The 27,985-nt window shown below is 40.9% G+C and overlaps 1 protein-coding gene across 2 annotated transcripts; it reads left to right on the top strand.

Annotated features, from left to right (window-relative positions):
* Window positions 1–724: 724 nt before the first annotated feature.
* traf3ip1 (TNF receptor-associated factor 3 interacting protein 1) lies at window positions 725–27,257 on the top strand. Of its 2 annotated transcripts, none has more exons than XM_026295950.1 (15): window positions 725–955; window positions 2,315–2,383; window positions 13,309–13,470; window positions 14,125–14,253; window positions 14,464–14,886; window positions 14,970–15,044; window positions 15,412–15,435; window positions 16,465–16,570; window positions 18,105–18,192; window positions 18,775–18,867; window positions 19,098–19,224; window positions 19,312–19,348; window positions 19,476–19,552; window positions 24,996–25,213; window positions 25,494–27,257. In XM_026295950.1, the coding sequence occupies exons 1-15, from the start codon at window positions 833–835 to the stop codon at window positions 25,657–25,659; spliced, it is 1,917 nt and encodes a 638-aa protein (XP_026151735.1). In that variant the 5' UTR covers window positions 725–832; the 3' UTR covers window positions 25,660–27,257. The 2 variants fall into 2 exon arrangements, with proteins under 2 accessions (XP_026151735.1, XP_026151736.1); XM_026295951.1 differs by having other exon boundaries at window positions 883–988.
* The last annotated feature ends 728 nt before the right edge of the window (window positions 27,258–27,985 follow it).

The raw sequence follows: 27,985 nt of genomic DNA, 5'->3' as shown, positions 1-27,985 counted from the left end.
TTGCTTGGCTATTGATCTGACTGTCTGTCTGTCTGTCTGTCTGTCTATGTATCTAACTATCTATCTGCTTGTCTATCCTATCGATCTATCTATCTATTTGTATCTATCTAAATATCTATCAGTCTTTCTGTGTCTGTCTGTCTGTCTATCTGTTTGCCTGTCTATCTGCTTGTCTATCGATCTGACTGTATATCTATCTGTCTATCTATATGTATCTAACTATCTATCTATCTATAAATCTATGTCTCTATGTATCTATCTATGTCTGTCTGTCTGCTTGTCCTTCTGTCTCTATCTGTTTGCATGTCTGTCTGTTTTTCTGTCTATCCATCTATCAATTTATCTGTCTGTAGCTCTATGTATCTATTTATCTGTCAATCTGTTTGTCTGTCTTTCTGTCTATATATATCTATCTATCAGGCTTTCTGTCTCTTTCTGTTTGCCTGTCTGTCCGTTTCTGTCTGTGTCTATCTAACTCTGTCTATCTATCTATCTATCTATCTATCTATCTATCTATCTATCTATCTATCTATCTATCTATCTGTCTATCTGTCTATCTATCTATCTATCTATCTATCTATCTATCTATCTATCTATCTATCTATCTAATTTCCATTACTTGTCGCACTGTTAACTGTTGCTATGGACGCAAGCAGCGCTTAGCAACCGTAAACTCATGGCGCATGCGCACTATTCCGTAATGATGCACTCTGGGATTGCAGAATATTGACATAGCAACCAAGCGACACAGCCACCAAGCTTTTTCACTCTGGATTAGTTTTTGTTTTATCATCTGCGTTTAAAGTAACTAGGTTTCTTTTCATCTTCCGACATGAATGCGGTAGTGGTAAAAAAGACCCAGGACACACTGGGAAAAGTGATAAAGAAACCGCCTCTCACGGAGAAACTGTTAAGCAAGCCGCCGTTTAGATACCTACACGACATCTTCAGTGAGGTAACTAAGGTTTACCTGCTCATGTAACGCAAGGTTAGCAATGTAACGCTTGTTTAACTAACACCAGTGTCCCCTTTTGCATGTATTTATTAAACGCTAATGGGGCGATGTATTCTAAAAACACAGATGAGTAGCTAGTTAGCTAGCTAATACGCCAACATTAGCCTAAACTAAGCTAGCGTTAACCAAGTAAATAAGTTAGGTAACGTTAATTTCGCAGCAAATAATCTGTCGTAGGACGAATAAGGTTCACAGCGCCGTTAAAGCACTAGGTTCAATCATCAACCAAAGAGAAACCACAAAGTTCAGCAGTAATACAACATTAAGTTATCTATTAAGTTAATACTGTGGGTTAGCTAGTTCACGCTAGCTAGCCATGTCAGCGGCGTCGTATAGTTGCTAGGCATAACTCGAGCCCGCACAGGAATCAACAGAGTATTCCTGTCCAGTGTTGAATGTCAGCTAAAGTGGCTACATTTATCTGGTTTTTCAAAAACGACGTATGTAGATTACGGACACTAAGAAATTTGTTGTAGTCTGTTTACTTTGTGTTAAAACCTACTGGCGGTGTCACATTATGCATCAAACATTACTATTTGGAGATTGATTTGAGAAAGGACATGGAGGCTTTGATAAACGCTGGACTAAAAATGTCTGATTCCTAGGTAGCTAGGGTCAGGTTAGTAAGCCTACAGAAGCCGTCAGCTAAAAAGAAGATCAAGTACACACCGGATCCAACTACTAAGGACTGATCACAAGCAAATATTGATACTATTTACTTGACGTACAGAATATAAGGGATATATCACTTTGGGACTGGATGAGTCAGATGATGTAAGAAGGGTTGTTATTCACAGATTCAGGAGGTTCACTTAGCTCATTCCTTAATTGTGATACAGATTATATTGTCATGTGGACATTAGGAAGTCTCAGTCATCTGGTTCCCAGAGAAAGTACAATAAGAAAGAAAATTAATTTGATATGCCAGCCATCATCTGGTCAGCTCTAGAAGCTAAACAGTTTCTCTGTTATTAACTGCCAAGTAGTTCAGTAGTGTTCCAATATCTACCACAATTCACCTGCTGATTTAATAGCTGCTGTGCTAGAGTTTAAATTGATGTTTCTCAAAAGAAATTTGTCAGTAATATTAGTGCATGTTAGAAAAACACTAGTGTTACATACTGGAGAATTATATAAATATTTTTAAGAAGTGAGGAATGATGTACATCAGCCACATTAAACCTGATTATGTGGTGTGTAGTTGTTCAATGATAATTGTATTTTTAATTTCTAGCTAGAAGAAATATGGCAAATTATGTAACAGTTGGGCGTGAAACCTTTATTTCTCACCACTTTCAGGTCATCAGAACCACTGGTTTTATGAAAGGCCTGTATGCAGAGAATGAAATGAAGTCAGATAATGTTAAGGTAAGTTAACGATACTTTGTCAACCTGCCCAACCAAATTGATATTTATTTATTTTTTTGTTGCCAAGAATGTTCCCCCACATAGGCTTGCTTCTGAACAAAGTGTGTTTTTATAGCCTGTGGAGCAGCCTTATTTCTGTAGGCGATTACCTTTGCGAGTCTGAGGGTGTCTATGTAATGGGTGGCTAACTTCAGTCCTCAAGAGCTGCTGTATTGCTTGTTTTCCAGCTATCCCTGCAGGGATAGTGATTGCAGTGCAGTGGCTCTTGAGGAGCAGACTTAGCTACCCCTGGTCTATGTGGTGGTAAACCTACACGCTGTCACACACATAGAGTGAGGGGATCTTGCAGGACAGGGCCTATCAAAGTGTCAATCCAAAGTTTGTTGTTTGAGATCAGCCTTGGATAGAATGATGTTCAGAGGAGACCTACTAAAGCTGACAGTAAATAAATGTTAGCATACAAAAGTAGCTGCATTATATTGAAACTGATATATCAAATGCTTTAATCAGCAAATGTGAAATAAATTTTTTTGAAGAGCTGACATTTCACTTTGAACCTTACTTTTTTATTGGAACTGCTGCCCTGGGATCTATTTTTATTGTTATTTACTATTTTTAGATGGTTTAAAAGCATTGCTATAACCCTGTAATAGTCATGTGATTCCCAGCCCTCGTAGACATTATTCTCAATCACAAAAATGCCTAATCTTGAACCTAAAATCTGAATTGTTGCATCAATTGGCAAGGTATTAGTCAAGTACTATACAATTTTTAGTTTTAGTGTACACACGAAGACAAGTTTAACCAGGTTATTGTAGAGATATTCTCTATTAGATTTCTTTTAGGTCCTCAAGCACTGTATTTTCCAGACTATAAATCACACTTTTTTTAGTGCCGTGGCTTGTCTTGTGACTTATATATCAAAGCGAATTATGTGTTAATTTACTTTCATTCTGTCTAGTAATCACTAGCGTTCAATAGCACTGTTGGTACAACTGAATATAACACTGTTTAGGCGAAAAAGTAAAAATGTTTATGTTCACTCTAAACTATAACTTCTAGTGTAACACAAGTGAAAATACTGCCCAAAAGATAGAGCTATACTGCAGACTTGAAATTGCAAGTAATAAAGTCTGGAGCTGAAACAAAGTTTGGAGTGAGTGTCAGCATTCAGACAACCTGAGAGAGGAGGAGAAGGACACACTTCACACTTCTGCCCGAAGTTGGCAGAATTGTAACGTGACACAGATGAATGAATTTCTAATACACTTCTGCTTGTTGTCTAGCCTACATCCTTTATAGGCTAATTTAGACTATAAATAGTATAATTAGAAATGCAACTAATACACCAAAGTGACTTATATATGGTTTTTTTTTCGATTCAACAAGGCTGATTTTGCCAGAAGCAACCAATATTCTGGTATGACTTATAGTCCGGAAAATACAGTATATTGGAGCTCAAGGAAAAATGAATGTTTAAATCAATACTAAAACTGAGGATACTTTTTTTAAAAACTTTTATTTTAACAAACACAAAACAAAATAACGCATATTGCCCGACACACAAAAATACACAAACAAAAGTATACATAAAAATGATAACAGAGCATTGCACTGCAATCAAAAACATACAACTAAATCAACAGACAAAAATAAATACCTTACAAATACCTCATTCCAAGCCTCAGAATGTCACAGATAAAGGCATTTTGTACTGTCCAGATATGTCCAAATGCAAATAAAAGTATCAGTTGTGGAAGAAATAAAACATGTTAGAAGTTTCAGAGGAATAATGTCTCTGATGACTGAATGCCATCCTTTTATTGAAGGTGTTTGTTGCTGATCCACGACATTAGTAGATTCTTCCTGGCAGCAAAGGCTAACAGGCAAAAGAGATGTTTTTTATACTTATTACTGATAGATTTACAAGGAAAACCCAGGATTAGAGACAAAGGGTCAGGATCCTTATATATTAGGAGCCCCAATATGTTGTTTAATTGAGCTACAGCTCTAGACAAATAGGTCTGGATCACATGACAATCCCCTACACAATGAATATAATCCCCTATGTTAGACTTGCATTTAGGGCAAAGTGGTGAGTGAGCTGAATTGTATTTGTGTCTTAAATAATGCGTAATATGTATTCTATGAAGGATCGTGAGCTGAATGTCTCTTGCCCTGTTGCAAACTGAGAGCCTATTGGCTAGAGACCAAACAGTCTCCCATTCCTCCTCCAGGACGTACACCCCAAGCTCTCTTTCCCAAGTTAATCTGAGATGTGAGGCATTGACTGTGCCATAAGAACATAGAGCTTTGTAAAAAAAAAAGGAAATCCAGTCTTTGGATAGCACGCCATGCCTTGAGAGTCTTACACATTAAAGGATTATTGCACAGAGCTCTCCTCATCTTGGAATTAAGGACAAATAATAAATTTTGTAAATGGTATTTGGACTGTGAAGATTCAAGATCAAGCCAAACTGATTTAGGATCTTCTTTGAGCCATTCAATAATGAATCGAAGCTGGCAAGCCCACTGAAATAATTTAAAATTTGGGAGATCCAAGCCACCTTTTGCACTAGGGAGATGGAGTTTTGATAATTTCAATCTGGGTTTTCCTTTTGCTCCAGATAAATGAACTTAACCACCCATTCAACTCTTTTATGGCCTTACTAGACAGTAAAATAGGAATCATTTGGGTTGGATAGAGTAAGCGAGGCAGGACATTCAATTTTATCAAGGCAACCTGCCCTAGCCAAGACAGAAGGAGAGTCATCCACCTAGTCAAATCATCTCGAATTTTTCCAAGCACTGGTGCAAAATTAGCTTTATACAATTGCCTAAAAGTAGGAGTTACAGTAATACCTAAATGGACTAAACCCTCCTCAGAAAATTTAAAAGGAAAGGAGAGAGGTTGAAGTATGGGCTTCTTATTTCCTATAAATAGGGTGACTGATTTAGAAAAATTTATCTTGTCCCAGAAAATTGCCCGTATTTCTGAATGAGATCAACAACCCCTGGCACAGAATCCTCGGGGTCTGAAAGAAAAAGCAGCACATCATCTGCATACAAGGAGATCGTGTGCTGCCTACCTCCCAGAGATACCCCCGACACGGCTGCATCCTGCATTACACTCTGAGGAAATGACTCTATTGCTATTGCAAAAAGCAATAGAGACAGGGCCTGGTACCCCGGGATAAAAAAAAAAAAAGATCAGATCTGTGACCATTGGTAATGACCGTGGAAAGGCAATCCCTATAAATTATTCGCACCCACTTGATGAAATATTCCCCAAGGCCACAGAGTGAAAAGCTTTTTCTGCATCCTGGGATAGAATAAGAGAACTAGTACTGAAGTTATGGGAAAGCTATATATAATAATAATAATAATATAATAATAACTTTATTTATAAGGCGCCTTAGGAACAGCAAGAGCTGACACAAAGCGCCATACACCAAAACAAAGAATTTCTATACATATATATACATACATATACACACACAGACATATATATATATATATATATATATATATATATATATATTCACACACACACACACATACATGTACATATACATACACACACACACACACACACACACATACGTAAATAAGAATTTTAAAAGTAAGTTAATATTTATTTAAAAGCCTCCTAACATTAGGAGTAGAGCTTCTACCTTTAATAAACCCTGTCTGGTCTTCATGAATAATAAATGGAAGAACTTTTTCCACTCTTAGCACTAAAATCTTGGATAACAATTTAAAATCTGAATTAGAAAACGCGATAGACCTGGGTCCTTTCCATTTTTTAAAATAAGAGATATTTGCCTCGCAAAGCAAGGGGGTGGACTGTCAGTCGAAAATGAGTGATTTAACATAGCCATAAGAGGGTCTAGCAACACATGCTCAGATTCTTTATAGAATTCACATGCAAGGCTATCGGGCTCAGGAAATTTACCAGACTTCAAACTGTGGAGTGCGGTTATAGCGTCCTCTCTAGAGATGGGTGCATTCTCTGTACGTCTGAAATAACAGGGAGAGTTAGGTAATCAAAGAATGATACCATAGAATTGTATTTTTTGAAAGAGTAATATGACCGATAGAGATCAGAGTAAAATTGTTTAGAAGTATTATTAATAATAAAAGAATCAAAAGAACGCACTCCCTTGAAATCCTTGGGTCCAAAGCCATTCCGGAGGACGACCTCTCAGATGGGCGAAGGTCCGGCGCCGCTCGGGAGGGCGGCCTCTGGGGCGGGCGACGGTCAGGGACCGCTCTGGCGGGCGGCCTCTCCGACAGGTTAGAGGTCGTTTATGGGGGCGACCTTTCTGGCTGGCGTGGGTCTGGAGCCGTTCCGGGAGCTCTGGTAGCTGCCGCATTGGCGGCGACGGCTCCGGGGACTCTGGAGACTGTGGAGACGGCGGCCGACGAGGCGGCGCTGGGGACTCTTGAGATGCTGGCCGCAGAGGAGACGGCTGGGGAAGCTGCTGCTGAGACGGCCGGGGAAGCTGCTCCTGTAGCTCTGGAGGTGAAGCCTGGCGAGATGGCACTGAAGGCGATGAGTGGCGAGGCCCTGGATGCTGCCATGGCACTGGAGCCAGTGGCGGGCCTGGAAGCTGTGGCGGCGGACCAGGAAGCTTGCCGCGGACCTGGAAGCTGTGGCGGTGCTGAGCTATGGATCTCTGTGGGCTCGAGTGGTTCGGGCCACTGTGGCGGCTCGGACCATTCCGGGGGCTCTGGAGGTGGAGGCGATGTTGGAGACGGCAGTGCTGGGGATGGCAGTGGCCATTGGCACACTGACAGCGGTGGATCTGGCTGCAGCTGCAGCCAGATCCAGATCCACTGGAGACAGCAGCTGTGGGCGGACCGGCAGCTGTGGGCGGACCGGCAGCTGCAGCCGTTGCGACGGCTGAGAAGGCTCTGGCAGGCAAGACGGCTCGGTTGGAGACGGCTGGGCTGGAGACGACTCTGGCTCTGGCGGCTGAGGCGGCTTGGGCTCTGGCTCTGGCGGCTGAGGCTCGGGCTCGGGGAACTCTGACGGCTCAAGCTCAGGGAACTCTGCTGGCTGCCGCTGCGGCTCAGGGAGCTCTGCTGGCTCTGGAGACTGTGGTGGCTGCTGCTGTGGCGGCGGCGGCTCTGGGGACACTGATGGCTGCTGCGGCAGCTCTGGGAACTCTGCTGGCAGCCGCTGCGGCTTGGGATGCTCGGGATGCTCCTGCGGCTCTGGCTCAGGATGCTCCGGGGGTTCGGCCGGGTGCTGCTGCTGCTGCTGCGGCTGCGGCTCGGGAAGCTCTGGCTGCTGCGGCGGCTCGGGAAGCTGGACTGGGACCCCAGCGGGGACGCCATTGTCGGTGTGCTGAGGCTCGGGAAACCAGACGGACACCTCAGTGGGGACGTCATCGTTGGCGCGCTGAGCCTTGGGAAACCGGACGGGGACCTCAGTGGGGACGTCGTCGTCGGCACGCTGAGGCCCGGGAAGCTGGGGTGGAGCCAAAGCGGGGACGGAAGCGTCGGCGCACTGATGCTCAGGGACCAGGGCCGGGACCTCAGCAGGGATGTCCTCGTCGGACGAGGGTCCGGAGCTTGGGAGAAACCCTCAGTGGGGACACCGTTGTCGGCACGCTGAGGGTTCGGAGGGAGAGACTTGGGAGACTTGGCTAGAGCCTCAGTGGGGACGCCGCCGTCGGCGCACCGAGGCTCAGGAACCAGGACGGGTACCTCAGCGGGGACGTCGTCGTCGGTGCACTGAGGCTTCAGGATCCTGGGGAAAACCTCAGCGGGGGCAACCACGTCAGTGCACTGAGGAGCTCGGATCCTTGGTGGAGCCTCAGCGGGGACGCTGTCGTCAGCGCACTGAGGCTGGGGGATCCGGGATGGAACCTCAGCGGGGACGGGGGATCCGGGATGGAACCTCAGCGGGGACGTGGGCTTCGGCCCAAAGGTGGCAGGACCCTAAAGTCGGCGCACTGTGGGGATAGGATCCTGGGCAGAACCCCCGCGGGGACGTTGTCGTCGGCACACAGGGGTTCTGGTTGCTGCTGCTGGGGCTTGGGTTGCAGAACTGGAGAAACAGCTACCCTGCACCGTTGCCGCCGCCGATGTCGGTCCCGTCAAGCAGCGAGGAGGGACTCGGGCTGGGCAGCAGCGAGGGTGCCACCGGCGGAGACGGGGGCCAGATCCCAGGAAGCCAGGGGCTTAGCTTTCAGCTCCTGCCAGATGGCGCGTGCCTGCGCTGGCGACAGCGGCTGAAGATCCGGAGCTGGTGGCGGAAGAGCCGGTGCCGGGAATTAGGACTCTGGCGACTGGGGCGCCAGGAGCTGGGACTGAGGAGGAGAGGACGCTGCCGACCGGAACACCGGCCACTCCAGCGCTTCGGCCAGGGCCGAGGCTTCGGGGCGACATGACGCTGGCATCAGGAGACCCAGTATCATGGGCTGAAGCAGGGCTTGGGAAGCTTGCATAGCCTCAGAGATGGTAAATCGGCCGCCCCGACACGTCTCAAACAAGGTGCGGAGGGTGGAAAAGAGGGTAATCAGTATGTCAGACCGACCTTTTGAGACGTAGCCTTGGGGTGGGGGGTCGGACGCTCTCCTCCAGCCGGGAACACATGGCGAGGACCGCCGGGTAATCGTCGGCGGTACTCAAAACCTCCCTCAAGGTGCGGAGGAGCACCGCGACGAACGCCTCCTCCCGCGCCGTTCCATTGTCCGCTGGGTCCGTGTGCGTTCGGAGCATTCTGTCACGATGTGGTGATGTTAGTGTGAAGAAGGAGAGGGTAGGACCCAAGTGCTGGACACACAAACAAGTTTTATTTCCCTGGAACATCCAGGGCTCTGGGAAACCAAGATTCACCGCCACTTGGCAGGCAGACAAACATGAGACAGCGAGGAACGCCACTCGGCGAAACAGGCAGGTAAAAACACAATCCTTCTCTTCGGGCAAACAATAACTAATGCTCCGACAGGGAACAAAGGAAAAGGGGAGGTATAAATAGGGAGAACACAAACAGTGATTAGGAACATAATAGAAACAGGTGAAACTCATGAACACAAATTACTAACAAAGTTGCCGGAGACCTGAGCAAGGGGGAGACCGGAAGTCTATACAAAATAAAGGTCCTCAGACAGGAAGTCCCAAAGGGGACTCATGACACAAGTAGCTGCTAGTGGCGATATTTAGCTCTGACTCTAGGCATTCCTGTTTTTCTGACTATTTTATTTTTTTGGTTGTAAGATATGAAATAGCAAGGCCTCTAATGTATGCTTTAGCTGTCTCCCAAAGAAGTGAGGGATTACTTGTAGATTCTGAGTTAATTGACAGAAATATTTTAAACTCTGAATTAAAGTATGAAAGAAATTTATCATCTTTGAGTAATAAATTATTAAATCTCCAACTTCTGGCAGGTCTCAGAAACCCCTTCATACGGACATCTAGTACCATTGTAGTATGATCAGAGACAACAATATCTCCTATGTTGCAGTATGAGATTGCATGCATTAATAATGTCTTAGAGAAGTAGAGAATGACTAGAGAAGTAGTCAATCCTAGGGTGACAATTATGTGGGTGAGAAAAAGGTGAATTTCTTCTGGTATGGGTTAGAGTGCACCAAACATCCAAGTATTCTAAATCATCACACAATGTGGTTAGAGTTTTAGACTATTTGGTGAAGAGTCTCTAGGGGGAAATCGATCCAGTAATGAATTCAATAAACAAAGTCCCCTCCGATAATACTCAAACCAGATGTGCACTCTTTAAACTTAAGGAAGGCTTTTGTGAGAAATTCTGAAGAGTAATTTGGGGGGCAATATATATTTAGAAATGAAATTTCCTCTGCATTCAAAGTCCCCTTAATAATGATGTATCTACCAAATCTGTCCTCAATACTGTCTATGACCCTAAAAGGTATTCTTTTATTAATCAAAATGGCTAATCCTCTACTACGTCTTGTAAAGGATGAGAAATAAACCTGAGCCATCCATTTATTATGTATTAGATCCAAATGTTCGTTATCACTCAAGTGGATTTCCTGTAATAAAGCTACATCTATATTCTCCATATGAAGTCGTGTGAGCACTTTATTAATTTTTATTTGCCCATGTAAAGCTCTTACATTCCATGTGCAAAGTCTTAAATTATTAGCCATTGTTTAAAACAAAAAGGAAAAACAGATGTGGTGGTGCTCTCCCCCTGTCAAAAATCTCTGATCATTACCCTGTAATTAGGTCCAATTAGCAAATATGCGTGTCGAGGCATTACAATAAACAATATCACATAAAAAAACATGCCAAACTGACAACCTAGAAAAAAAGGGAAAAAATACAAGAAAAAAAAAAAAAACATACTTTTTTATATATAGAAAAAAGGGGCCATTCCCCGCATCAAGGGGAAAAATCTTCATCTCAAAAACTGATCGGTCTGTCACTGAATCTCCGGTAGCAATGATATAGAAAAAATAATACACACCCAAAATACAAACGGAAGTTCTAAAAACAGCCCCGTCACTAAAGAAGAAAAAAAGAATAGGAAATAAAGTACGCAAACTTTTACTCACGTCGCTAACATAAGGCTACGTAGTAGGCACACAGTGCATGAAGACAGTTCAGTTCACCATCCACGTGTCAGAACAGGTGCTGGAGTTCGAGTCGTTCTTGTCCAGGAACTGTGAGACAGCAACCGCAATCTCAAAAACTTTATAGTACCAATACTGACTCACAGCTTGGCTGGACACAACATCGCATAGCGAGTACCCATATATCGGAGTCGCTGCTGGATTGCGTTGAAGCCGAAAAATCCTGATAGAATGACACCCTGCTGTCCTCGTACCGCAGATCTCCACCCGCCGATTGCCTCCTGCTGGCATCAAGAACACTCTGTTTGTCTCCATGGTTATGGAACCGAACAATCAGCGGCCGTGGCCTACCCTTGGCACCCGGTTTTTGGACCGGCGTACGATGTGCCCTTTCAATCTTAATGCGACCACTCTTAGTATGCAGGCCGAGGAATTCGGGGATCCACGATTCAAGAAAGGTGGCAGCGTTAACGCCCTCCACCACCTCGCGAAGGCACAGGGCCTCTATTTTCCAAGTCGTCGATGTGTTCAGTAAGCATGGCAACTTGTTTTTCAAGAGTGAAAGCACGGGATTGAGCATCTTCCGAGGACGCCTCCACCGCCAAGATCCTCCGTTCTGCCTCGCTCAATCGAGTAACACTTTCCAGGTGCTGGGAACGGTTGTACACCGTTTGTCATCCGTTACATTGGAAATTTTCTGAGTCATATTTTGAAGTGCTTTTGCAAGCACCAGCCTAAGTTCAGCCATCTTCCTGAGTCTGTGTAGGCTCGTCGGCCGATTGGCCACATCTGCGATCAAATCCCTTTTCACCGTTTTCATAGCAGGTTTAGGCATCTTCCGCAAAGACTGCGGCCAGAAAGCCTCTAACGGCATACTACATAAGATTTATAACCAAAAATCAAAGCTTGCGTCCTTCGTTTAGCGAGTATGAAGTGATAACAAGTAAAGTGTGAGAGGAGTGACTTAAAACTGATGCTAGTCCCAAGCCGCCATCTTGCCACATTTTAAATGATTTAAAACATTTTTGACAGGATTGCAATAGTCAAACCTGCAAGAGTAGAAAGATACAATAGTTTCTATGTGTTTCTGAGAAAGTCAGAAGGCTCTCACTCACTTTAACTGTGTCTCAGATGATAAAGAGCAATTTGATTACAAACCTCATATGAACCCTGGTGTTTTGGTCTGAGTGAAAGATGAGACCAGTGATATGATGATGATGATGTTTTACATCAAGTATGTATTTTATTAGTTTAGAAATTTCCTGTACAAGCTCCTGCATGTTACTGAATAAAAAGTTCATACATGGGACACTGCAAAGGCCATCCTGTTATCAGGTATTACACATGAAGGACTGGGTGGTTGCACTGGCTAAAGGGCCTTATGTTACACAGTTGGCAAGCTTTTCAGATTCAGCAGACTGCTTAGCTATGTTATTTGTCTTTTAATAGAAAGTGTTATTTACAGTACTGTGCAAAGGTTTTGGGTACTAAAAATACATTGTAGATGCTTTCAATGTAAATTACATAAATTGTGTTTTCATTTATAAATTAACTTCATACCAAATTCAGTGAATGGAACAAAACCTAAATCTAATCAGTATTTGCAGCTCTCCCCATTGCCCTTAAACCAGCAGCAGTTCTATTTGATTTGACCTGCACACAGTTTCTCCTGGTACTGTGCAGGACCTTGGAGAAGCTGCTGCAGTTCTTCTGTAGATTCAGGCTGTCCCGGTGTTTCTGTCTCTTCATATGATCCCAGACTGACTCCACACTGCTGAGATCTGGGCTCTTTGGGGGTCAGACCATCTGCTGTAGGACTCTTGGTTCTTCTTGCCCCTGAAGATTCTTCATGAACTGTAATGAGTACTTTATGGGCTTGTCCTGCAGAGTGAGATGCACTATGAATCTGGGATCAATTAGACACTGGATGGTGTGTGATAAGAATCTAAAACATCTAAACTGCCTAAAACCTTTGCACAGTACTGTACATTCATACATGTATCCAAGAATTAAATCAGGAGGGGTGGATATTTGTTTAGTCTTCCCTTTCTGACAACAGTAAAATACAATTTGCATTAGCCCTTAAATTTTCAGGATCTGCCCTTTTTAAAATTTTTCATTATGCTGTAGTGGGATCAGAACTAAAGAGTGGTCACAAATTGTCATTTCTGGGCCATTTCAGTCAGAAATTGAGTGTCTGGACACCCAATTTGGACTGCGTTTTCTACTCAGCAAGTCTGGATAATATGTAGCATTGTAGCTTGTGAAAATAACTCACATTTGACTTCCTTTACTCTCACATCTACATTCTATTTCTTATGCCCTCATGAGCACTCTCCTGGTCTTTTTTCTTTGTAGGACAAAGACTCTAAGATGGCCTTCCTCCAGAAAGCAATAGATGTTGTGATGCTGGTGAGTGGTGAGCCATTGGCAGCAAAGCCAGCACGCATTGTGGCCGGCCATGAGCCTGAGAAAACCAACGAACTTCTGCAGGCTATTGCCAAGTGTTGCCTCAATAAGGTCTGTCTTTTTAGGAGATTACACACAGTGCAGTCTTATGTAATTATTATTATATATTATGTTGTATGTTATGTTGGCATTACATAAAAGAAAATTGTCTTATTTTTCACATCCAAACATTGCACTCTTGGAAAACTGTCTACACGCCTTAGGGAGAACATTCAGATATTTTAATTGCACCCTTGAGATGGAGGTAAACAGATGAGCTGGTGCCTGGGGAAAGCTGTATTTTGACATCATTTAGACAATTCTTAGCAATTTAAATATAGTCCTCTCAGATTTCATGCAACATAAATTCCCTCATGTACAAGCTAGAATATTAGTGATAAATGATGTAAAGAATGCCAAATTTGCAATCGATTTGTTTAGCTTTTTATGGTCTTTTAAATTGCATATCCCTCCTCTAAAAAACACTGAACTCAGGTAATAATACTTTTTTAATAGTTCCCTTCATTTTGTCAATCTTTGTTTATTCTTTCTATCAGTGCACAAGATCTTCTTCAGAGTAACATGTTTTTTCCTAACATCATTTGTAGACATTCCTCTCATTGCTACGCTATACTCAATCACTCACAACACTTCTGAACAATACATGTTTTTCATTAATATTATTGCTGCATTAAATTAAATGGCACTCCTAAAAATGGTCTCTAGATGTCCAGTGATGACGCAGTAAATCGAGTGCTTTCAGGAGAAAAAGTGGACACAAAGACCAAGGCCAGTACGTCCAGGTCTCAGGACAAAGAGAATAGGGAAGGACGTGACCGCCACCTGGATAGAGAGGTGAAAATTCTTAGTCCCAGCAAGTATTAAATGGAAAAGGTGTTTCATACTGCTCAGTCTTACATATGGTGTATAATGTATTTTCTGTGTTAGACTTTTAGTCTTGCAGTGTGCAGATTTTGTTTAAAAACAAAATTAAATGTTCAGATGATGTTTTTGCTAGTATGTGATCATGGCTAGGATCAAATTTTCATCCTTTGTTTGTCCCAGGAGAAGAAAAAGATAACAGAGCGCAGTGGGAGCCGGGACCAGAAGGACCCAGACCAGCCCAAAGAGCAGGAGAGTCGACGTGATGGGGAGAAAGAGCATCACCGGGACCGGGGGCGCTCTGACAAGCACCACCACAGTGAACAGGACCATGGCAAAGACCGTGACAAGGACAAGAGCCGAGACCAGGAACGGGATAAGGAGAGAGACAAGGGACGAATCAAAGACAGGGACAAGGAGAAGGACAGAGAGAGAGATCGAGAAAGGGAAAGGGATAAAGAGCGAGAAAAGACAAGGGAGAGGGATTCTCACAGAGACCGGGAAAGAGACAGGGAAAAACGCAGAGATAGGGAGCGAGAGAAGGAAAGAGAGCGTCACAAAGATGGGGAAGAGAGGAATAAAGGTGTAGAGCGTCACAATACCAAGGTATGCCACTTAGCACCACACACATTTTATATGTTTGCAACAAATGAGATTCTTTACAGTAGATGTGTTTTTTGTGTGCTTAGACCAGTGTATCTGAGGGAACACAGCAAAACCCCAGCCCTGAAGAGCCCAGCAAAACAGCCAAGCTTGTGCCAGCAGTAAGTTTGAGCCTTTGACCAAAAGTAATCTTATATTTACAGCTAACATTATGATCGTCATTAAGCATTTGCATTTCTGATCAGTGATTATAAGTGATGATCACTTGAAATTTTATACTGGTTATGAAAAACATTTATTTTCTAATGTTGTGCCTCTTAATCTTGCAAGGAACCACAACCCACTGAAGAGGTACAGAAACAGTAGAAAATTAGATCTGCATAGTACATTTGTTAGTGTATCTTGGAGTGGCTGGCTGCTTGGTTTAGTGCAAAGTTAGGCTGCAGTGTATAGCAGATAGGAGGTCTTGTTTCCTCTTATTTACTGTACAGTTGTTATATGTGATGTTGTGTTTGTTTCTGTGTACAGCCTGTAGAAGCACTTGAAAATCAGGTAAGTAGTTAATGTACTTTACTTTACGATGACTTGAGATTTAAGATGTTATTGCCAAGACTCACATTTTTTTTATTTTATATATTGACACACAGAGAATCAGTTGATTTTACCACTATCCATTATCATTTCATTGTTTCCATTTTGAATATTTTTGCTCTTTGCTGTGTATTTCTCTCCAGTTCTGCCACAAATGAATTCTTTGCATGTTTTATTCCATAAAACTGTTTAGTCAGGATCACTTTTGCCGTGCCAAAAGTATTTTTAGCATTTTGTTGTCAGACAAATGAAATGAGGCACATGTTTTAGCTTTGAACGTCATTAGTAAAAAAACAGTGTTCACAAATCCTGCTTGTTGGATGTGGGATAGCTATTTCAAAGATGAAATTCTGGTTTGGCAGTGTGTAGTAAGGCTTAAGTTTTCAGTTAAGCATAAAACCACCTGTTTTACAACCATGGAAAGGAGTTTGTTACCCAGTAGTTTTATAGCAATTTTCTCTATTTCCAGTTTGTTGTTATTTTAAGGGAAGTTCTTGTTATTCGATCCTACAATATTTTCTTGCTCTGGCATGCTTTTTCTGAATTTTGATCAACTTTGTAACATTGCTTTATATTTCTTTGGATGATGCCTTTGCAAATATTTTAATTTAATTTAAATTAAAGCTTCCAGTACTTATTCTGCTCCTCACAACCATCTGGTTGCATTCTATTGTTTTGCTTTTTTGAAAGGTGATTGCTTTTCTTGTTTGCTATGCTACTAACATGTTTCTATATGCAAGAATTAATTTAGTCAATTCAGATGAATAGTAGAAAGTAATAAATCATATCATATATTTTTGCTGGTATTTCACTTCGATGATATTCTGTATTGAACCTGAGGGGTATATGCTGTAATCTCTGATTGTGGTTTAAAAGGCAGTTTGGCATGTTTATTGGTGTTTAATGGCACAATAGTATACCATTAATGTGTTATGTGTTGCCTTTCAGTTTTAGTATCCTTCTTCCTTCTTATCTGTCCTTCTCTAACAGTCTGACAGTCCAGCTAGAATACCTCGGCCTTCATCTGCCAAAGGGCAGAGGTGGAGACCCAAAATTGGAGGTCAAGGTTCAGCAGAGGAATCTGACAGTGAGGAAGGTATATCTTTGGAATCTCTGAGGCATTTGCATATAAAGACAAGCATATAAGCAGAAATCCTGGTAGCTATGTTAAGTACCTCTGTACTGAAGGCATATAGATAATTGGTCTTCTAATCTGACACCAAATAAGGCAGCAAAAGAGTCTTCCCCAAAATCTCATATTTTTTCTTGGGGTTCAGGCTCTGCATTGAGCAACGGTATGAGAGCAGTTTTACCCTGAATGAATAAGTGACCCACCCAGTGATTAAGTGCAATGGTATTTGTTCAAGCACCTGAGCAAGTCATTCAAGTTTATTCGTAATGCCTACACATAACACAAAATGTCTCAATAGACTTTACAGGCCTGCAGCAAAAACGGTTTTCTGCCCAGTCCACATTCTTCACAGTGTGCAAGAGAATAACAGTCAGAAGGACACTGGGGACAGGAGATTGGCAGAAATAAAAAGAAACTTACAATGGTGTGTAGAAATTCCAGAAAAGTCCAGAGTTAAGTCAAAAAGCCAAAACCTATTAATGAATTTATCCCGGATTAAAGGGAGCAAGGTTTACCCCCTTACCCCCAAACCAGTAAGTTTGTAGAGATGTAGATTATTTATTTATTCTGGGGACAATGAAGTAGCATGCCTTATCAGATGTTAAAGAGTAACTTAACACCCATCTAAAATGTTGTTCTACTTGACTCTCTGGTTGAAAGGTGTGAGATGTGCTCCGCTGAGCCTGTAATCACACCCAGTGATGTCACGAGATCTGCTGAACGAATACAGCTGAACAAGAACTTTATGTGGTTTTAACTTTCTCTAATATATGAGGAATACAAAGAGCTTTACAACAGAGCATTTAAAAATAAAAATAAAAAATCAGCGCAGAGCAGCACAGTGGATTGGTGGTTAGCACTGTTGCTTCAAAGCAAGAAGGTTCCTGGTTTGAAACCCGGCAGGTGCCTTTCTGTGTGGAGTTTGCATGTTCTCCCTGTGCTTGTGTGGGTTTTCTCCAGGTACTCTGGTTTCCTCCCACAGTCCAAAAACATGTATGTCAGGTTGACTGGTGACTCTAAATTACCCATAGGAGTGAGTGTCACCCAAAGACAGCTGGGATAGGCTCCAGAAGATCCCTGTGACCCTAATTAGGAATAAGTGGGTCTAGAGAATGAATGGATAAATCAGTGCAAGGGGGTAAAAGCTGATGTTATATTGCTGTCATGTGACAATATTTGAACTTGATTCAGTAAAATTTACATACTAGTTATAAAAATGTGCACTGGATAAAAAGAGAGCATCAAAGACCATCAGTACCATTCAATGCAAAGTTGCACATGCTTTTATTTATTTATTTATGGAATTGTTTGTATTTTAATGTAAATTTTATGTGATTATAATTTGGTTCTATGTTGATTCTGAGCCTTAAACTCAAGACAAATTTGTGTCTTTAGGTGTCAGACCTTAAAGTCCTTGAAAAGAATTGAATTGTCAAAGAATCCACCATGCTATGGGTAGATCTAATCTAATGCTAACAACAAGTTATTGCTCTTTAAGACGCAGAGCCTCAGTTAGCCCAGAGACCTATCCCTCAGGAAAATGGAAATGTTGCAGACTCCTCAGTTCCATCTGACATGTCTTCCAGGTCAGTATGGTCAACACTAAACCTTCTCTGACTTAGAAAACTGTGCAGTACTGTACTGTGAAGGATACCAATTGAACATCATCCTTTAATTACAACACCAGTTCCATTCTTTGTCACAAACTTCATTATTCATACGCTTCTTTCACATGCACGCACTATACTGTTACCTGAATAATAATACTGCACAATATCACATTTATGAAGCTATTTGACTTTTTAGTAATTGAGTAATTTTGAGGGTGTAACATTATTAATGTATTTATTTTGAATAATTATAGTTTTGTTTCTGAAACCAATCCAGAATACATTATTTTAGATTACATGTTGTTGTGTAGTTATATAATTGATTTAGATTGGATCATTTTGAATAATTGTCAACAATCAAAAAACCTAACATAGCTTGTAAAGCTAAATAAATTGACAGATAAATGAGAACAAATTGACCATATTTTCCAGACTCTAAATCTCACCGGAATATTACATACTTTTAGCAAAAACAGCCTTGTTGAACAGGAAAAAAAACATATATAAGTCCCTTTAGTGTATAAGTCACATTTCTAATTTTATCCTTTAATCTTACAGCAACAGACGAATAGCAAGGCCCAGCAGTGCTCGCCCAGCACCTCCTCGAGTTAAGAGACAGGCGAGTTACACTGATGCAACCTCAGCTGAGAGGTATTCACTGCTGTCAAAAAGACTTATTTATACTTGCTACTTCTTTTTTGTCAATACATTCACACACGCACCTGCTCCAGTTGCTTCACATGAAGTAAGTAGAGCAGTCTAATCAGTGAGACAATGGTTACATCTGATAAGAATGCCCATGTTTCCTTATGTTTTCCTACATTGTATAGCCGTATAGATTTTAGTTAGAAATGAGTCAAGCTCTTGGTCTGTCTGTCTAGTGCAAAACCTTCAGCACCTGTCATCATGGATGGGAAGAAATTGTCTGAGGATGAAGAGGATGAAGACGAGCAATTTCTTGTGGAGGAGGCTGTCCCTGCATCCTCAGATGTTCCTGAGATGGAGTTGGTAAGTGACTTTAAGAGTTGCTCAAAGCAGCCTTGTTGAACAGAAAAACACATATAAACACGGACGGTTATCTGTCTTCTATTACAGGAGCCTCCACAAGAATTCAACAGTGAAGAGAAACATGGTACACAATCTTATCTCTCTTTAGCCCCTTCTAATTTATGAATGGCACAGTGCCACATTTTCTACAGACTTTGCGGTTTGAGGATATTGATCTTTCATTTTTCCTTTTGCTGTTTCTCTCACTCTAGGTGGCCTTGTGAAAAAAATTCTTGAAACCAAGAAAGATTATGAATTGTCGCCATCCTCACCCAAATCTAAAGAACAGGTATGTGCAGCTATAGCAGTATTTCTCTTTCCTCCACTAGAGGGAAGTATCAGCCTAATTCTCCAACTTATCCTTATCTGTGACTCAAATCCATATTAAGTTTCATCATCAGTTCTATGAGCCATTCTTTGTGGAAAGTTTGCCCCCGAGGGTAAGCACTTCGACCACAGCATGATACCCAGTGCAACACTGGTTATTATCACAAAAAGATATAAACAAATGAAATAGAGAGGTATAATTGCACTGCCTTGAAACCACAAAAATGTTTGATTGATGCCGAAGCAAAGCAGAGTATGCATGTAAGACCTTTAACAGACCATACACAATTGATATGCACATCAAGATGTCTGGACCAAAATGAGCTTGTTTTCCGGGGTTGCTCAATATCTTAGCCACACTTCATGAGTTCTCTGTTGTGCACACAATTTGAGGAAATCTGCCTTCTTGGGAACTAACTTTTAGAGCACATTTCTAGGCTGTTCACACTTCTTCCTCACATGCAGACTTTTGATTGTTGGAGAAAACGCAAACATTACTACTTACTGAGGTTTTTATTCCTGCTGTATTTTGTCTCTAATTGTCTTTTAAGAAAACCCTGGTTCATAGAGGTATCAGATGAAGACCTTCTTCCTTTGCATCTCTTCTTTGATTTAGACTTGACAGTAGACATGATAGACCTGCTTTTTTAAAGTGGCACATTACTGCCATTGCTCATGCATTCCACTTTGTCAGCTTATTTATCAACCTGAGAGAACAGTGCTCTTTCAGCTCTCATTATTTGGAATGTGAATCAGTGTGAAGCTCAGAGTTTTGTCTGTACTCCATGGTGTGAGGTGATGTACGCTGTCTGCTTTGGGTGGTCCTCTCCAGTGAAGCATACTCTTTCTGCATCCCTTCATAGCTGACCACCCTGACTCTGATGGATGCACTGTTTTGACTGTCAGTCATCCACAAAGCCCCCTGATCTATCCCCCAGTAACTGTGGCCTCAGACATCATCCCTCCTAACTTACACCTGAAACCATCTTAGTTTAGCTCCCAGTGAAGTGAAAAAACTTGACAGGAACTTGCAGGCCCAGCTTTCCCATGTTAAATATAGTTTTTTACATATCTTTAATCACCTCAGCACTTCTTTTAAAAAGATGTTATCTTCAAATATTTTGTAAGTCCAACCAGACATACCAACACAGACACATAGGCAAAGTATCCAAAATATTAGAGCTCTTTGTCTAACATGAACATACCTTGTAGTTTATCCTAATTTTCTTAATGTGGCCTCCTCAGTTTTCAGGGGTTCCAAACTTTCATTTTAGATTATCCTGTATGGTCTGCAGGGGCAGCTTAGTGCAGGTATGTCTGCACATTTGAACTGTTCAGTCCACCCCTCTGTCATTATTGGCCTTGCCTTGTCAGCTGCATAAAGAGCTATAATGACTTCCTTCCTGACATGAAAGGGTGGAGAGGTCAGCTTAATAGAATCATCTTTTTTTTTTTTCTTGTAATCACAGTAAAACTAGTAGGGATACAAATGTAAATATTGAGCTTCCTCTTTCTGTGTGGTATGACAGGTTTGAATTTCAGCTGCCACATTCCATTTTTTTTAAAAATACTGATGTTTATCAAAACATTTCCCTTCAATTAATATTTAAATGTCATGTTCATTTTTTATTTTTTATGGAAACCAAGCCTTCATTTTATCACCCTAGTAAATTTTGCAATAGGAATAATTCTTACATTTCAATTTATTTACATTTAATTTGCTATTGTTATTCGTAGTGCCTAGCTGCTCCATTTCTGTACTCTAGTAAATAAAGAGAATACTTGAACAGTCAAATCATTGTATTTTACCATGCCTCGCCACAGTGTGTGTGACCTAAGACTTTGTTGTATATTTATGGGATAGCGTTCCTCATGACCCCGCCACCCTCCCGCCCATTGTATTCTTCTTTTTATTTAGACAAAATTTGCCCCAGCTGCGTTTTCATAATTTTTGTGTACTGTTTTACTCCTTTTTCTTTCCCCCCATCAAATTAGCCTTGATGAAGGTTTGTAAAATATAAATAAACCCTGTGGCCTACAAATGGATGGCTGTGGAGTGAGAGTCATGAAAGAGAAGGGCCAGAATACTCTGCAGAATTGTCAAGAAAATAAATACTCCTTTCTGCAGACCTGTGTCTTCATAAACATCCAGTGCTTTTTGTAGAAACATAGGGAAATGACCCTGTGGCATTCCATTAGTCACATTACTTTTGCAGAAGTCACACTGACTTGTTAGGAAGTTGGTCAGGTTTATATGGAGCACCCACCTGAAGTAGCCACAGTGTGTTATCAGGACAGACTTCAGCCATCAATGTGATCAGAAGTCTGTTACAGTATATTTTAAAACATGTTACTTTTTCTCTCTCTGAGAGTGTTTAAAGTGAAGACTAGTTAATGTTCTGCTGTCAGTTGCTATCTCCAGTGTTCTGTTTGGATGTTCACCCCATAGCAGAGGATGACAATGTCAGTTGTCTCCCCAAGGGGCTACACTGACTATGCAGCAACAATCCTGTGAACGCAGTGGCCACACGCCTTTTTCCTCACCTGAATCCAAGCTATTTTTATAATGTGGCTAGACTTATAAATGGCCTTCCATGAAATTTGGCAAGGAGTCCTATAAACATTCAGAGCCAATTCTCATCTTATCCTCTTTGATTCGCCTCTGAGATCTGCTTCAGGAACACACTGTAAAAACCATCACCATGTGTGTTACTGTTTGAAATGGATACCAGTAATCATAGGAATTGTTCCCAAAATTTGTATGGTTTTCAATATGCTTTGACAAATCCTATTTGTGTTGGTGATGTTGAGAGCATTTCACTTGAGTTAACACTGATGGTTTTCAATAACTGCTATTTGAGCTTGCTGTGTACAACCCCAATTCTAAATAAGTTGTGACGCCGTGTAAAAAACAGAATGCAATAATTTTCCAAATCTCATAAACTCATTTTATTCACAATAGATGATAGAAAACATATCAAATGTTTAAAATGTACCATTTTAAGAAAATTTCAAAATTACCTTATTTTTTCTTAAAATGATACATTTTCTCAGTTTAAACATTTTTTCTGTTTTATTGTAAATAAAATGTAGATGTATGAGATTTGCAAATCAAATTCTGTTTTTATGTAATGTTACACAGCATCCTAACGTTTTTGGAATTGAGGTTGTACATACAACTAAACCACCCCAACTCTAATTTAACTTTTATTTAAATTTTGTTTTATCTTGACTATTGACAAAGCAGGTCTATTCAGAGTTTTTATATTTGTCTTTTGTGTCCGTGTTCTAACCAGCACAAAGCTGTTAAATGAACAGTAATGAGCAATACATGTCTTCTATTGTAAGCTGTTTAACTGATTGTTTTCCAAGTTACTGATACCATCAAGGTTACTCTGCCGCCCACAGGTTTTGTGTTTGGATGATACTAGTTTTTCTGTTGCCCCTGTAAATGCTTATAAGCACTCCATTAAGCATGTTTGTTCACATAGTTCACATATTAAGTAAGCTGAGTGGGCTTGATCACTGGGTGAATTTCACACTGTTGTGTACCCTGCAGTGTTATGATATATCCATAAGATTTTTTTTTTTCTGCTGTTCCTCATTTCAAGAAGACACGAGCATTGAATTTGTAGTTAAAAATTAAACTTGGTAAGTAATAAAATATTCATACATGTACTTCTGCAAGACCTAACACCTTTTAGTAGTCAACCACTTTTTGTTGCACCAGCCACTTTGTCTTCCCCATTGTCATCACTGTCTTAGATATTGGGAAAACATGCCCCTGCCCTCCCCTGTCACCTCCTACACCTCTGTGGTCGTCATGTCCAAATATTGTTGAGTGATCTGGGTGAGAAAAGGAAAACTAGGAGCACACAGGTCTTATAGACCCCCACAGAGAGGCCTCCTTAAAGCAGTGATTTATATTCTCCTGGACAGAGTGCACACGATCCAGGGGTCATGTTTTCATGGCAAGTTTTTTTTATTTTCCAACAGAGAGGGAGAACGAGAGCTGATGTAGCAATGGGACAGCAAATAGAATAAAGACATGGGTCCTGTCTAGGCTTTGCAGAGCAAACCGCAGTCAGGCAGGCTGAATGAGCCATAGAGTGTTTGTCTAGCTGCAGGGTTCACAGCGCCCAATGGAAAGCCACCCACCTTGTAGTGGGACCACTGGGCCAAGGCATTTCAACCCTCACACTCTTGAGCCACCACAAACGGGTAACAAAGAACAAGGATGTCAGAAATTTGTACTTGCTTCCTGAAAATAAATGATGGTGATGTTTGATGTTATTTCTGCAGTGTGGTCTTGTCTACTCAAGCTACCTTTTAAAAATGTAGTTACTGAGCTGTTGGGTTTGTTTTAAGAGATAAGATAAAGTGCTATGTGTGCCAGCTATTCCAAGCATATGCAACCGCAAGCAGGCTTTATGACAGATTTTGTGTTTTGAAGAGGAAGCTGTCATTTAGTTTACACACTGTCACAAGTACGATTTCTGCTGCCTCATGGAGGCAGGTGCTCTCTTCTATGCAGCCAAATACCATAAATTGGGCCAAGAGTTGAACTTGAAAGGAGGCATAAATATAGTAGCTGTTACTCAATACTGTAGTAAAATGACTTTACTGCCTTAGCCTGTTACTAAAATAAACAAAACTTTTAAGACCAAGAGTGCGGGTGGGTGCTCTGTGTGTCCACTGTATACTTTGCCTGATCTATTGCTTGGTGTTTGTGTGTGTGTGTGCTTTTGCATTTCACACACACACACACACACACCCAGACCCAGACCCAGAGGCCTTGTGAAGTCCAGCTGAACAAACATCCTTGGGTTTGCTCCATGCCAAAGGAGGTCCTTCCCTGATACCTTCTCCTCCTTTTTACCATCAAGGGACTGAGTATAATTGGAATATAGCTAACAACCCCCCTAACCGCACACCATACACTGAAAGCCTTCACCAGCCAGTCAACCAGTCACCCTACTTTGGCCAACACATTTCAGCCACATATTTGATCTTTATGTATACAGATAGGTTAGTAGAATTCCTGCCTAACATTTTTAGCCTTGAAATCCTAAACCATTAACTGCAGCCTGGCTCTATTGGTGGGCATTTGAGACTTTACTGGCAACGGTAGAATTCCTGAAGTGGGTGTATTATGTTTTTGTCTAGGGACAGACAAGTGCTGAGTGTTAAATGAATATGTTATATGAAAGCTCTTTATTTTCTTTTATTTTCTTTAAGACTGATCTAGAACTAATGTGCTTGTGAAAAGTAATGATTTCTATCAGTCCTAAAATATCAAGAGACACAATCCTAGAATTGTATTTGATGTTTGCATGATTTGTAAGTTGACCACGCCATTGCTTTTATGTCTCAACCCTTGCCCATCGTGCCACCTTTCTTTCTAGAGCGTGGTATCTGAGGCAGCGCGAAAGAAGGAGCGTGACATGGTGACAAGGGAGATGGAGCGGCTCCGCTCATCCATCCAGATGGTGTGCCGCAGCACCCTGCCTTTGGGTAAGATCATGGACTACATCCAGGAGGACATGGATGCCATGCAGGCTGAACTGCACACCTGGCGGCGGGAGAACAAGGAACATGCACAGGCTTTGCTGCAGGAGCAGAGGTGGGGTAACATTTTAAGTTATGTGTTGTTGAATACAGTCTATTTTATTTCCACATACAGACTCATCTTCTCAACTTTACTGAGTTCAGTACAGTACATATTCAGTGGTACCTCCAAAATAATACTTGGTGAATGAAAGAAATATCAGCACTGTTTCACATTGTTATTTTACATATTGTATGATCTTATCTGATATTGTACTTTACTTTAAATTAAAAGTAACGAACAAGTCTGAGGTTCTTTTTGTGTGTGTGTGTGTGTATGCTTGCATTTGCTGCAGAGCGACAGACCAGGCGGTGGAGCCTCTTAAAGCAGAACTGTCTGAGCTGGAGCAGCTGATCAAAGACCAGCAGGACAAGATTTGTGCTTTAAGGTCCAACATACTGAAGAATGAAGAAAAGATCCAGAAAATGGTGACTGGAATAAACTTCTCTTCCAGAACCTGAAGTGAGAAACTACGTCTACCAAGAAAAACTTCTAAAACAGCACTGAAGTAGGTATGAACAATTTCTCATTCAGATTAATGCTGAGGCCATTTTTCCCCAGAGAAAAATGAATTTACGATGCAAGCAGACACTGCACCTTTACACTTTCCTGTCAAGGAGATGAACCCAAACATATTCCTGCACGTCCAAGGTGGGAAAACTTCATCTGTTAGATGATGGCAAACAAAGGCACCATGCAGTGGTTTACAGGTCTGACTCTGTTCTAAAAAAAAGTGCTTGTAAAGTTAGAAATGTACCAGATGATAATGTTGGCAGTTAAATAAATAAAATTGATCTTCCTGCTCTGCACATTAATCCAACCCCATCTCTTCCTCCCATAAAGGTGCCTTTGTAGAATGAGGTGGTGCACAGCTAATGACCTGGAAGTTAGACTAGATAGTTATATTTATTATGTTGATTATTCAAAACCATGTATATTGAGACATGAAGAAGTTTGATTTGCTGTGTCCACACACAGCAGTGATTATTGCATCTGGTCTAGCTATATTATTATGGCACATTCAGCTCTTTGGTTGAAAAATAAAAGATTTTTTTTCGAGTTCTTGCCTGGAGAATTCTGGGACTTACATAGTGGGCCCTGGTGGCCTAGTTGGTTGACATCTATATTGCATGACTGTGATTCTGTAGTTTGGATGGACCTTTCACTTGTCAAAATGATCTTTCGCCTGCTTCTTCCAAGTATTTATTTCCAAATGTTTTTTTTTTAACAAACTACTACTTAACAACTACTTCCCTAGATGATTTAAGATATTTTCAGCAATATTCCTTTTTCTTACAACAACCTTATCCCATCTTATAAAAACAGCATTCACAATTTACCTATATGTTATTACCTTCACTTTTGCACTGCTGCACTTGGATAAATGTGATTAGAGGAGGCACCTTTGAATTTCTTGGACAGAGTTTTGGGGCAGCAAAGTGGTGTTACGCTTGCTTCTCCTCTCTTATACCTGCGTTTGAAAACATAGCATAGGCACACTCATCTAATGACTTTTAGGGGCAGAAAAAGCATAAATCCATTGTCCTCATCATGAATGTTCCTCACTGTAGAATTTGACAAACTGTTCATTATTTTTGTGATGAAGATGATTTTTTGTTAGATTGGAACTTTTGTGTGATCTTTATAAGTTAAGTTAAATAGTAGTTAATAAAATAAGATATTTTTATGAGCTAATTTTTTCCTTAAAAATGTTCTAGAAATGTAGCTAAAAGGAAAATATGAAGCAATACCAGCCTAATAATTGCTGAAAGAGATTGGATAGTAGTAGAGATTGAGACTATCCCAGTTTTCTTCAAAATTCCAGTAGTGCAAACATCTCATCATTGTCCATGTATGAATGAAATACAAATGTTTTCTTGCCTGCTTCACCCTAGATGAAAGTGCTGTGTAAGTAATAGTACTTAACACTTGTACACCTGCAGTTGCTGGTAGTTCTACTGCAGAATTGCCTCCCTGAGGACACAAACTGCCAGTGTTTTTAGGAAACATAATTTAAAAAAAAACAAAAAACACTGTTATGACATTCTGCTTGACCCGATGAATGTAATAAATTGTTTTGTTTTTTTCCAATAATGACTAGTGATTGCAGTTGTACCAAAAGTGGTTATATCGGTGGGTTACCAGTTGGACAGACGTCAGACATATGTGTTGAGGCCATGAATTAAGTTTTTTGTTATTACTTTCAAGTCATGGATTAGTATATCTGCTTAGTGAAACCATGTGTAAATGGATATACTCTATTTTTGACAGTGGTTGAAAAGACACAGCTAGAAATAGTGGGAGGCAGCCAGTAGTTGCTAGTAGTCAGAAATGTACAGTATGCCTTCTGACTGGCAGATATTGTGATTTTAGACGTTAAGAGTTACAGGACCCAAAATTTACACTAATCTGTTGTCAAAGAAAGACTGTTTTGCTTTAGTGCACATTATCTTCAACAAGCGCTTTTTAATTTGAGAGCTTTTCACTTTAGGGATTCAACAGTCAGCTATCATTCAGTCTGATTTCACTCCAGTTTCTTACCAGTATTATGTTTAGTCCATCAAATATAAATAGTTAACAGTAAACAGTTGGTTAAAAAAAAGAACTGTATTCATATGTTTTATGAAATGACTGTTTACACTGTACACTATTTGTATCATATCTTAAGTTTCACTTTAAACTGTATATTATGTATATGTGGAAACTGTATCATAGTTTAAATAATTATATAATTTTGTAGTGGAGTGAAATAAATGGTTACATTGCATTAAATATTTCTGTCCTTGT

The sequence above is a fragment of the Mastacembelus armatus genome, chromosome 21, assembly GCF_900324485.2.
Source record: "Mastacembelus armatus chromosome 21, fMasArm1.2, whole genome shotgun sequence".
Taxonomy (NCBI): domain Eukaryota; kingdom Metazoa; phylum Chordata; class Actinopteri; order Synbranchiformes; family Mastacembelidae; genus Mastacembelus; species Mastacembelus armatus.
Note: the sequence above shows the minus strand (reverse complement) of the source record. Positions and strands in the feature narration are given on the sequence as shown.